The sequence below is a fragment of the Takifugu rubripes genome, chromosome 9 (assembly GCF_901000725.2).
Source record: "Takifugu rubripes chromosome 9, fTakRub1.2, whole genome shotgun sequence".
In the NCBI taxonomy this organism is placed as follows: Eukaryota; Metazoa; Chordata; class Actinopteri; order Tetraodontiformes; family Tetraodontidae; genus Takifugu; species Takifugu rubripes.
This window is the reverse complement of record NC_042293.1, coordinates 14,305,665-14,316,599: the sequence shown is the minus strand read 5'-3', so window position 1 is coordinate 14,316,599 and position 10,935 is coordinate 14,305,665. Positions and strand designations below refer to the sequence as shown.

The window sequence follows — 10,935 nt, the reverse complement described above, 5'->3', positions numbered from 1 at the left end:
AGCTGCTCCTGGTCGAACATCTATGAGGAAGCTGCTCCTGGTCGAACATCTATGAGGAAGCTGCTCCTGGTCGAACATCTATGAGGAAGCTGCTCCTGGTCGAACATCTGTGAGGAAGCTGCTCCTGGTCGAACATCTATGAGGAAGCTGCTCCTGGTCGAACATCTATGAGGAAGCTGCTCCTGGTCGAACATCTGTGAGGAAGCTGCTCCTGGTCGAACATCTGTGAGGAAGCTGCTCCTGGTCGAACATCTGTGAGGCAGCTGCTCCTGGTCGAACATCTGTGAGGAAGCTGCTCCTGGTCGAACATCTTTGAGGAAGCTGCTCCTGGTTGAACATCTATGAGGAAGCTGCTCCTGGTCGAACATCTATGAGGAAGCTGCTCCTGGTCGAACATCTATGAGGAAGCTGCTCCTGGTTGAACATCTATGAGGAAGCTGCTCCTGGTTGAACATCTATGAGGAAGCTGCTCCTGGTTGAACATCTATGAGGAAGCTGCTCCTGGTTGAACATCTGTGAGGAAGCTGCTCCTGGTCACGTCTGTTTCACCTGATATTTCCATCATCCAGCATTAAATGTGACAAAATGTTTATTCGAGTGTTCAGTAATTTTCTTTATTCACATCAGTCTTTATTCACATCAGTCGAGCAGCGTTCCAGGTGGACTAGTCCAGAGGAGCTCCTCGGGCTCCGGTGGCCACCACGTGACACACCTCCACGTCAGCCCCCAGCTTCTGAAGCTCATCCAGCCAGATCTGTTGCTTCTGGGACAGACGGTCACTGGGCCCCTTCACCTCCACCAGCTGCACCACAAAGACAGTTTATCTCACGTTTGCTACCACTGAGTTTGTCTAAGAACGGAGATCTGACCTTGTAGGTGTGGTCGGAGGTGTTCCACACCACCAGATCTGGGAGGCCTGCACGGCAGTGTCTGTAGTCCTTCGCCATCCGTGCTATTACTCCTCCCAAAAAGGCTCCCCCCAAACACGACACAAGTGACTGCAAACAGAGCAGACGTGTGATCACATGACCTTCCGCTCTAACCTCGCCGTCATGGCGTTTGTTGCTAGGGTTGTGATTTTAAAGGCGTACCTGCGCCTGTTGGAGGCACGAGAAACGGTCCCAGCTGATCAGGGAGCACATTTTCCCCTCCTGCGAAGTCCAGACGTCTCCCAACATGCTGCACAGCGTCTCCACCGGCGCCTCCCGGAGCATCCGGACGCGAGCATCGATCGCTTCCCTTCGGTTCTCATAGAAACAATCGGTGTGAAGGTCCAGCGGACACGCCTGACGGGCGACAGGAAGCTTGGATCAACTGGACGCCCGCACACTCACCCCACCTCTCCAAAGGAGCTGCCGTCACCTGGTAGGGGTATCTGAACACATCTGGAACGCCCTCCATGAAAATGACGTCCCAGAGCAGAAGGGCAAAGAGCGCTGAGAAGGTGGCGCCCTCTCCGTGGATCCCTGCCACAAACCCCAACATCAGCGTCAGAAACAGGAAGCAGCCACATGAGAAGCAGAGGCTGGTCCGGGTACCTTGATCGAAGCCTTGTTGGCGGTAATGTGCTAACGACAGCTCTTCGACGGAGCATATCAGGGCGCCGTCTGCACTCCCTCCCTGCGCTCCATTAGCCGCTATAACAAACATAGATTTCCCCGCCCCCCCCTGGTGAGGAAACAGCTGCCCCCGGATCGTTACCTGCGGAGAGGATGGATGGCAGAGGCAAAGTCAACAAGGGACGCTTGTCCTCTTGGGAAGGGGACGTATGCCGAACTCACGTGTCTCACGTCGTTGACCTGGAGCGTCGGAAGGTCCCGGAGCTGCGCGCGATACTTCCTGAAGCTGTTGGACTCCTTCATGCGAACGGCTCTCTGGTAGAGTGAGAGTTTATGTCCAGTTCGCACCAAGGGGTCCGACAGCCCCTCTCTGATAGCAGCAATGGCCTAATAACGACACAATCCGCTGTTACTGGGCACAGCCTGGGGAGAGAAGCACACAGAAGCTGCCCCCACCTGCTCGGGCTGTTTTAGGTGTTGGTGAAGGTTCAGGGCCAGTCGGTCCCACCACCGTCCTCGGCTGTCCGGACAGAAAACGCTTTGCCCGAGTAGGGACCGAAGCTCCTCCACTGCTTCCTGTAACACGAGTGGGGAACGCCGTAACTACGACGGTGCGTCGTGAAAATGGGCCGGGGGCGGGGGGTAGTAAAGGAGCAAAACCTCGTATTGTCGCAACCTCTGCAACACCTCCACCCCTCTGGATAAGATGCGAGTGTAGGCCCAACCAGTGGTGAAGCTGCGTAGGAACACGGGGAGCTCCTCCTGGTGCCTGTAACCAATGCTAACATTATTAGCGTCACAATATTTACAACTGTGGATGCATCCCATAACAAAGGCTCAGTCACCTGAGGTCAAGGCTTTCTCTCAGCTCCTGCCAGACACCTTTGGCAGCAGTGTAAAGCTCCAGAGCTTCTTCCCACTGACCTGCCTGCATAGCTAAGGCCAAGTCTTGCAGGGCTCTCATGGACGCTTCATATCTGTTGGGTCAAATAGAACGGTGAGAACTTCTCGTGGGTTTCCTGCACAGTAAATAAATGCTACCATGTTCTTGTCACCTGATGAGATCCTCCCGGTCCTGGAACACCTTGGATTTACGCGCTACTATATAGTCTGGGAAGGCCAGTCGGCCCGAGTTGACCAGCAAGATGGTGAAGAGCTGGCTCTGCCCACCAGCTGCCGTCTCCTCCTCATCCATGTTGTCCGAGAGAGAGAAGAGTAGGAGGACGCGTGAGAAGACGGCGCGAGGAGCTCGACACAATCGAGCGCAGGGACCCGCCAGTTGCTTTGCCCTTTGGGGGAAAAGGGTGAGATCATCGGTGCAATACGCGTGCGCCGAACTATCATGTGGACCTCTTTACCTTCTCAGGATGACGGCTCCAATGCTGCTTTGAGAGGAGGCCCTGGAGAAGAGGGACTTTTGCCTGCTGAGTCTCATCAGGCCTTCCACCAGCTGCTGTTTCTGAGTTCCAGAACTGCCCAGGTGGAAGGTCTTAGCCAGGGCTTTGAGTTCAGGAGCAGGCAGGAGATCCAGAGCCTCTGCTAAGTCCTGAAGCTCGCTCTCTGAAACACACCATCCAGTGAGCAGACCAGATGTTGGGATTGTGAATACAAGGCAGCGTGGAACAAACCTACTGCACCAAGAACATAGTTACACCTAAATGCATTATTTCTTCTCACCTGACTGGAGAAAGCCACCGTCCACCAGCTCCTGGACGACCGGCTGCAGATCGCGGCATATTTCTTCATAACCCAGTTTGCTGACTTGGAGCCACTTCAGCTTCCTCTGAAAGAGTCTCACGTAGAGCTTCTGCGCCGTCACTTTGGAGGAGAAAAAGCCCGACGGCCACCTTTTACTTCCCGTCCCCCAAAATCAAACATAAAGGAACGACGTGTCGGCATACCTGAGAGCTTCTCAAAGGCTTGCACGTGGGACATATCGTGGTGGTTGAACAACGCTCTGTCGTCCTCGTTCTCCAGGACGGCCCCGAGTACGGAGCGGAAGTTTTGGAGGTAGTAGGGAAGCCGTGAGGGCTGCGAGAACCGGACCTCCTGGGCAGCAGGGCGGCTCTCAACACCACACGCTTGTGGAGCATCTTCACTGGCCTCCTCAGCATCCCCGCCACTCACCGAACACCCGGAGGTGGTGACGGAGCTCGGCTCTTTGGCGTGAGGCTGCTTCTGACCGTCATGTTTTGCTCTCTTTGGGGATCCAATCGTGTTGGAGGAAAACACCACCTTTCTTTTTACCAATGAGGAGGAGGACGGGTTCTGGTCTGCAGAAACCGGTTGTTCTTCCCATCCTGATGCTTTGTGATGGAGATTTTGTGCTGTTTCTGAGCCTGGCTGGACCTCCGGTGCACCTGTGGCTGTAACATCAACAGCCGTCACACAATTATCGTTTCCTTCAAATCTCTGAAGTAGGTTTTCTTTCTGCGAGCTGTCCAGACTCTCAGAAGATAACTCCTCTTCATGGTGTTTCTCCACTTTCTGCGCTGTCTCCGGAATCTTTTGACGTTTCCTGGATAACCTGGCAGAGAGACTTCCAAGATCGAGCACCCTGACGACACTCTTTTCCTGGCTTTCCTTCTTAAAATGGCTCTTTTTGAAATACGGGCTGGTCTGCTCCTTGAGCCCGTCTTGGTTCTGCACCGGCTCCGGAGACCTGCGTGCATCCTGCTCGCCCGTCACATCGGGAGAGGCCGAAATGCTTCTCTCAAAGTTCTGACACTGGAAATCAATGTGCTCGTTTATTTTGAATCTTGGTACCATGTGGCCGCACAGAGGGCAGGCGAGCCGGGGCGGGGGTCGGCTGCTGAAGAACGACGTGATCGGGGTCGTGGTGCTGGTGGAAGCTCCATCTCCACTGCTGCCTTTCTTCTTACTCCTCTTACTCTTGGACAAAGTCACAGTTGGCTTTAGTTTGTCTTTATTGGCTCTTTCTCTCATGACGGGCTCAGGCGGATGAGAGTTCGTTTAGAAAATGTCCTTTTTCGTATACTCCGACGCATGATTTCGCAAAGATTCTATGGCTTCTATTAGCTTAGAGACACCGCAGAGTGTTGCCATTTATAGATATAAGTATAAAGTTTATAAATGGGTTAAACCCTGTATGTGCTAGCACACCGAGAGCTAACAGCTTCCATCTGCAGGATAACAACAATCCCGCTTCCCAGGCAGAACTAATCGAGAGCAGAATCATTGAACAGCCTTATTAATCGATCCGCACCATCTCGATCAACAGCAACGTTCGTCTTTGTTTTTTTTAAAATAGATATATTAACTTATCTTGTCTAACTATAGAACTTTTACGTTAAAGAATATCTAATTCTTTTTAATCGTGACACCAAAATGAATCATGTTTACAATAAGTGGCCAGCGCACACGAGTGGGATTAATGTTTATTTGTTGTAATGTTTATAAGAAACACTTTGAATCTAAATAAGATAAACGGACTATGTGTGTATTTGATTTTGTATCTGACGGTGCCGCTCACTCTGATTCCGTGTACGTGGGTTTGAGCACTGCGAGCACATGATAATGGGCAGCGTATGTTCTACACAGGTTCCAGGGCTGCTGTGCGGCTTTTATTCAAAAATCACCATTCCGGAGCACAATCGCCCATGCACACAGGCATTTTAGCGGGAAGACCACCGAAAAGGCCGCTGTCGGTAAGTACCACATGGAATCAACTATTACCAATGTGGATAAAAGGTGTTTAAATGCGCGAGGGCCTCTGCGGATTCCGACAATGGACGACGACGCTGAAGGTCCTCTGATGCATCAGCCCCCAAACCGGGTGTCAATCAAGGTCGATGTGAATCTCAGCCGCCGGATCGTCTCCTGTTGTGGAAAGCACGCGTGTCTGTGCGTGTGTGCATGATTGCGTACGTGTGTGCCTGTGTGGGAGTCAGCTCCATCGCCATGGCGGCGTGTGCGCGCTCCATAACTACATCCGAATGTATGTGGATAGCATGTGACTGCGAAGTCCGCCTGCGTGGAACCGGATCAAACATCTGCAAATGCGGCAAAAGTTCGTCGTAGCCCGAATCAGAACCCGCAAATCACCAAGGGCAGGGCGAAGTGTGCGCAACGACACCGTGCGCGCCTGTGATACACCTTGTTTTATTTTTCTCCAATAATTGCCATTTCAGCACCATGGAGAGCATGATTAGGCCTGCAGTGTAATAGAGGAGATTAATCCCATAATCTCATGCATTACTATCTGATCAACGCCGTGAGCTGCCGGGATTAGTTCACATATTTAGGAGTTCCTGTTAAAATGAGGCTGGGATGTCGCCGAGCACCGAGGGAGATGGAACAGCTCTAAACAACAACACACTGCCACGTCTCCAAGTTGCACACATTTTTCTTTGTGCATTTCTGTCAGAGATAAACACTCGCGTTCTGTTTCAGATTTTATTTGATTTAAATTTCAGTGACCTCTGAGGTAGTTTAGGTGTTGAGAGAAACTACGTGTTTAAGTTCTCAGTCATTTGGCAGCTACAAAACACGAAATGGGCTGTTTTTGCATCCTTAATGAGCTGTGGAATGATGTGTTATCTGTCTTGACAAGGACAATTGTTGTAGCGGGACGTCAGAAGAATGATGTGCTCTTCCCCAAAGTGCGTCGTCAGAGGCCAGCGAGACATGGATCATAAATCTGGTACCTACCTGACCTCTGATACCTGCAGCACCCATACGTTGCTAATGACGACTTCACAATTTAACAGATTAGCTCTTTATAGGTCTTCACATTTGACTGTGCTAATGTAAGCTTGTTTCAGTCTCAGTTTACGGTTTAGTTGTGGGAATATCTGTGTTTTAATCTTTTTTCCCCCATTTAAATAATGCAAACCTTTAACTTCAGTGTATCCATTTTCAGAGTTGAGGGTTTAAAGGACGGCTATGGCTCATGGAAAGAGAGCAGCTGCCATCTCTGACATTTTGGCTACCAGCCCTGCGCTGCCTTCCGGTTCGGGGGTTAGCACGCAGAGCGAAGAAGATCAGCGGCGTTTGGTGGGCGAGGCATCAGAGCAGACGCTGTGCGCCTTGATTAATGGTGATAACGACCACCTGACTCCCCCCGTGCCTGCACACCAGTTTTACATGACTCGTGAGCCAAATCCTCAAGACATGGAGGACACCTGCTCTGAATACGACAACGTGGGCTCCGACGTGGAGCAGGACTGTGATGAGGTGCTGCATTTAAACAGAGAGGCCGTCGGGGATGCGAGGTTCTACAAGCCGGTCTGCCCTGAGGACGGAGGATACGGAAAGCACACGGCGGGCGATGATATTAAGGAGGGCAGCCGCGCCGTGGACCGGCTCGCTCCCAGATCTCGACCCAGCACAGAGACATTCAAAGGATTACAATCGGGGGTCAAGCCTCACAAGGGAAGCCATTCCTTTAGGCCCTATTGTGCTCCTGCGCGGGATGAAGCCCAGAGGGGCGTGGCAAAGGGCCACGAGAACAGGTTCCTCTTCAGTGATGGAGACGAGATAGAGGAAGTCCTGGATGGGGCCAGGTTTATAGAGGATTTAGAGGAGACGGAGAGCAGCGCTCTCACAAAGACTCGCCTCTGTCAGGACAATGAGAAAGACAGAATCAGAAAAAGAGGCGATGATCCTCGAGTCACGAGGAAGAAGAATCTCCCAGGAGTGTGTAAGAAGCGGGAGTTGTCTCATGTGGATTCCAAGGAGAGACACGGGAAAGGACGCGGGAGGAGAGGGACAGGGGAGGACACGGAGCGCGTCGCCTCTGCTGTCAAAGGATCCACAACCTGCAGTGCTGATCAGCGTCCCAAGACCTCTTCAAAGGACTCGAGAAGAGGCTCAGTGCGGAGCAAAGCCAGATCCAGCAAGCAGCATCCTCCCCCGTCTCCTCGCCGTGGTCCCTCGCCTGCCAACACCCAGAAGGCTCCGCAACATGAGATGCCTCCTGTGCCCGAACCCACGCCCTCATCTGCTGCCAGCCCGGACAGTGACCCCAGGGTTGTCAGAGCAGCCCAGTCTCATCAGCACGTCCCGGAACGGCAGGCGGAGCCACGAGAAGATGCACAGAAAGAGCCGGAAAAGGTCCAGCAGGTAACCAGCGGAGCAGAGACGGACGGTCGCCTCGGCCTTGTTAGCCCATGTCAACAACATGTGTATATTGTGCACAGCAGGAGGAAAAGTGCAGTGCCGAGCGTCCACCCGAGCAGAATCGGGAGATCGTTCCTGCAGAGGAGACTGATGCACTCAAGGTTAACTTCTCTTCAGCTGCATGTGTGCGTATACAGCGTGTCGATCCGCTCTAAACTATCAACATGTTGTTGTTTAAGGAGACACAGCAAGCTGCTGCCTTCCCGAGCTTCGAAGACGGTAATTATCCCACGCTATTCTCGAGCCATCGTTTGTGCTGTTATTAATAAGAGCCGTTTACTCTGCTGGAAAGTCCCAGGTCCCTGTGAGCCAGAAGACCTTATAGATGGGATCATCTTTGCCGCTAACTACCTTGGCTGCACTCAGGTCTTGTCCGATAAAAATCCGTCCAAGTCTGTCCGCATGTCCCAGGCCCAGGAAGCTGTCAGCCAAATCAAGGTAACCTGCCTCTCTTAACATCTACTGATGTGCTTTCCAAGGATCCGTAGCTGCCAAAGGTTGCAGAATTTAGTGTGTTTCAGAAAGGTACGAATGCATTTTTAGGATCAGAGGCTGATTTTCCCACCATCAAGCTAATTGCCTTTTAAGTCTTAGCCATGGAACTAAAGGAGAAATAGTCTTTTTTTTTAGATTTTCAAAGCAAGTTGTAAGGCAGTTTAGCCCTGCTGCACTACCGCCATCTCACCACACGGCGGCGCTGCTGCGCGCTCTTGCCCTTGCTCTGATGAAGAACCGCAGCTTCCATCACTACATTGTGACACGAAAGTATCACAATGTCAAAAGTGCTATATAAAAGTTTTTTGACTTTGATTTCAAAGAGCCAAGATGAAGATTCTCAAATAATGACTGAAGTGGACCTTTTCATCTCGACGAAAGCCGTCAAAGTGCTGAACGCCGACACGCAGGTCAGCAACTCCTCAAACAAACGTGAGTTATGTCTGAGAACTGCCTGATTCCTGTTTCTGCTCCACACACAGGAGAGCATGATGGACAGTACCTTGCGTACCATCTCCTATATTGCTGACATTGGTAGCATCGTGGTTCTGATGGCCCGCCGACACGCGCCCGAGGCCTCACCGGAGGATTTTCCCGAATGTCCTGACTCTGCCAGTGAGGCGACAGGCCAGCACACCATGATCTGCTACGTGTTTGAGTCCGAGGATGTGAGCATTCGTCTTTGACTTTGTGTTTCACTTTCTCTCGACCATGTTCTTCCTGCAGTCTTTGTCTCATGGCGTTCCTCTTCTCCTTCCCCCAGGCACAGCTCATCGCACAGTCCATTGGTCAGGCCTTTAGCGTGGCCTACAGAGAATTCCTGCGAGCCAATGGCATCAACCCAACAGAACTGAGCCAGAAACAATACAGTGACATCATCAACTCCCAGGAAATGTACCATGACGACCTTGTCCATTTCTCAAACTCAGACAACTGTAAAGAGGTTCGCTTGTTTGTCCATTTGGCCGCAGATGAAACGTGACGGAGAGCGTCGCGTCCCCTGAAAAGCACCGTTTCTTTGTGTATCACCGGTGAATATTCTTCATGCTGTAGGTGTATGTGGAGAAGCAGAAGGGGGAGAGCCTCGGTGTGGTGATCGTGGAGTCCGGCTGGGGCTCCATCCTGCCCACCGTCATACTGGCCGGGATGCTGAACAGCGGCCCTGCAGCTCGCTCTGGGAAACTCAGCGTCGGCGACCAGATAATGTCCATCAACGACACCAGTCTGGTGGGGCTGCCGCTCGCAACCTGCCAGGGCATCATCAAGGTATGGGTCATATCAGGAATCTCTAGGCAACGAGGAGCAGAACCAGGTGTCCTCGAGTGTTTACGTGGGACCTGGATCCTTCTCCTGGTTGCCTAGGGTGATGTATTCCAGACTCACAGAAGAAAATCTTCCCCCCCAACCAGCGTGTCAGCCGTGGTTGTTGTTGTTTGTGGTCCAGGGTTTGAAGAATCAGGTGAAGGTCAAACTCAGCATTGTGAGCTGCCCCCCCGTCACCACCGTCCTCATCAAGAGACCCGATTTCAAGTTCCAGCTGGGTTTCAGCGTGCAGAACGGCATTGTGAGTGTGGAGCGCCATCCAGAGCGAGAGGGCGGCCGCCGCCCTGCCGCTCCCCCTGGCCTGTCTAAAAGGCCTCTCCTCCCCCCTCAGATCTGCAGCCTGATGCGAGGCGGCATAGCCGAGCGTGGCGGCGTCCGCGTTGGCCACAGGATCATTGAGATTAACGGCCAGAGTGTCGTTGCCATGGCGCACGAGAAGATTGTCCAAACGCTGTCGGTCTCCGTGGGTGAGGTAAGCTGAACCGCAGTAACACGCGGCCTCCTGGTCACTGGACGCACGCGACATCATCATCAATGACTCTGAAGGCTGACATGGTTAAAAACCCGAAATTAAGGAATTATTGAAGCTAATTAATTTCCTTTTCCCTGAAATGGTTCCACGGTATCTTGAGCCCCCCCGGTGATGCATTAGGGATTGAATTAGTCCTGGATTGAGATGATGTGATTAGGAATGAGCCTCTCCTCTCTGCCTCCCCTCCAGATCAACATGAAGACGATGCCCGCGGTGATGTTCCGACTCCTGACAGGACAGGAGACGCCGCTCTACATATAGAGGCCCCGCGTGGTTCTGCTCAGTGGCACCAGGATAATTTATTTTTCTATCATTTTATTTTTGTCTGCCTCCCGTCACAGCACCTGAAGGAGCATCCGGTTCTCACTTTCAGGTTTTTGCTTTGTCATAAAGGCCTTAACGATGCGAATACTCCGTCTGCGGTACTGGACGCGACTTTCCGGTGTTAAAGAGACGCAGCTTTGAGGTCACACTTATTTTCCTATGGAGAGATAAATGAGTACATTTATTTTTATTTGGTCATTTTTACAAAGTGTAAAAGCTCAAGGACGGGGTTGGAAGGCCATATTGCTACTACAGTATATGCATGTTATATATTAAAAACGCTGAACGGGGATTCATTCTCGGTTTTCCACGCTAATCTGCTACCATAGCTGCAGATTATGCTGCGTTAAATGATGCTGAAGGCCAAAGACTCATCTTCTTTCTCGGAATCATGCAGTATGAGGCGATTGCCACCGTTGCCAGAGCGCCCAATGCAAGAATGTATCAAAGATATTCAAATGAATGTAACGTTACGACACATTAACAATATAATCGCAACTCGAGTCTTGTTTGAATGTTTCCTCTGTGATTTGGTGGAAGTGCAACCTGGACTGTCGGATC

The 10,935-nt window shown here is 51.7% G+C and overlaps 2 protein-coding genes across 5 annotated transcripts; one reads left to right on the top strand and one right to left on the bottom strand.

Moving 5' to 3' along the window:
- Nucleotides 1–592: 592 nt before the first annotated feature.
- fan1 (FANCD2 and FANCI associated nuclease 1) lies at nt 593–4,764 on the bottom strand. Its single transcript, XM_003967739.3, has 13 exons — nt 3,461–4,764; nt 3,237–3,377; nt 2,918–3,119; nt 2,615–2,848; nt 2,405–2,536; nt 2,220–2,328; nt 2,016–2,135; nt 1,782–1,946; nt 1,539–1,701; nt 1,363–1,466; nt 1,092–1,286; nt 870–998; nt 593–802 (listed from the first exon to the last, which is right to left on the bottom strand). Exons 1-13 carry the CDS (start codon nt 4,503–4,505, stop codon nt 665–667), a joined length of 2,877 nt encoding a protein of 958 aa, XP_003967788.2. The 5' UTR covers nt 4,506–4,764; the 3' UTR covers nt 593–664.
- A 300-nt stretch (nt 4,765–5,064) lies between these two features.
- On the top strand, nt 5,065–10,873 carry apba2a (amyloid beta (A4) precursor protein-binding, family A, member 2a). 4 transcript variants are annotated; one of them, XM_029841945.1, is made up of 13 exons: nt 5,065–5,227; nt 6,133–6,222; nt 6,442–7,643; nt 7,724–7,801; nt 7,880–7,919; nt 7,993–8,138; nt 8,519–8,605; nt 8,678–8,863; nt 8,959–9,138; nt 9,249–9,461; nt 9,640–9,759; nt 9,850–9,990; nt 10,240–10,873. In XM_029841945.1, exons 3-13 carry the CDS (start codon nt 6,465–6,467, stop codon nt 10,309–10,311), a joined length of 2,442 nt encoding a protein of 813 aa, XP_029697805.1. In that variant the 5' UTR covers nt 5,065–5,227; nt 6,133–6,222; nt 6,442–6,464; the 3' UTR covers nt 10,312–10,873. The 4 variants fall into 4 exon arrangements, with proteins under 4 accessions (XP_029697805.1, XP_029697806.1, XP_011605945.2 ...); XM_029841946.1 differs by having other exon boundaries at nt 5,066–5,227; nt 7,999–8,138; XM_011607643.2 differs by having other exon boundaries at nt 5,067–5,227; nt 7,721–7,801; nt 7,999–8,138; nt 10,240–10,872.
- The last annotated feature ends 62 nt before the right edge of the window (nt 10,874–10,935 follow it).

Bases quoted from the DNA above. Each gene is read 5' to 3' on its own strand.
- fan1 (XM_003967739.3), bottom strand. From the start codon at position 4,505: ATGAGAGAAAGAGCCAATAAAGACAAACTAAAGCCAACTGTGACTTTG. The intron at 3,120-3,236 runs GTGAGAAGAAAT...GGTGTGTTTCAG, and splicing joins CGGTGGCTTTCTCCAGTCAG to AGAGCGAGCTTCAGGACTTA. The intron at 2,329-2,404 runs GTGACTGAGCCT...CATTGGTTACAG, and splicing joins AGAGAAAGCCTTGACCTCAG to GCACCAGGAGGAGCTCCCCG.
- apba2a (XM_003967740.3), top strand. From the start codon at position 6,465: ATGGCTCATGGAAAGAGAGCAGCTGCCATCTCTGACATTTTGGCTACC. The intron at 8,606-8,677 runs GTCAGCAACTCC...CTCCACACACAG, and splicing joins TGCTGAACGCCGACACGCAG to GAGAGCATGATGGACAGTAC. The intron at 9,139-9,248 runs GTTCGCTTGTTT...TTCATGCTGTAG, and splicing joins ACTCAGACAACTGTAAAGAG to GTGTATGTGGAGAAGCAGAA.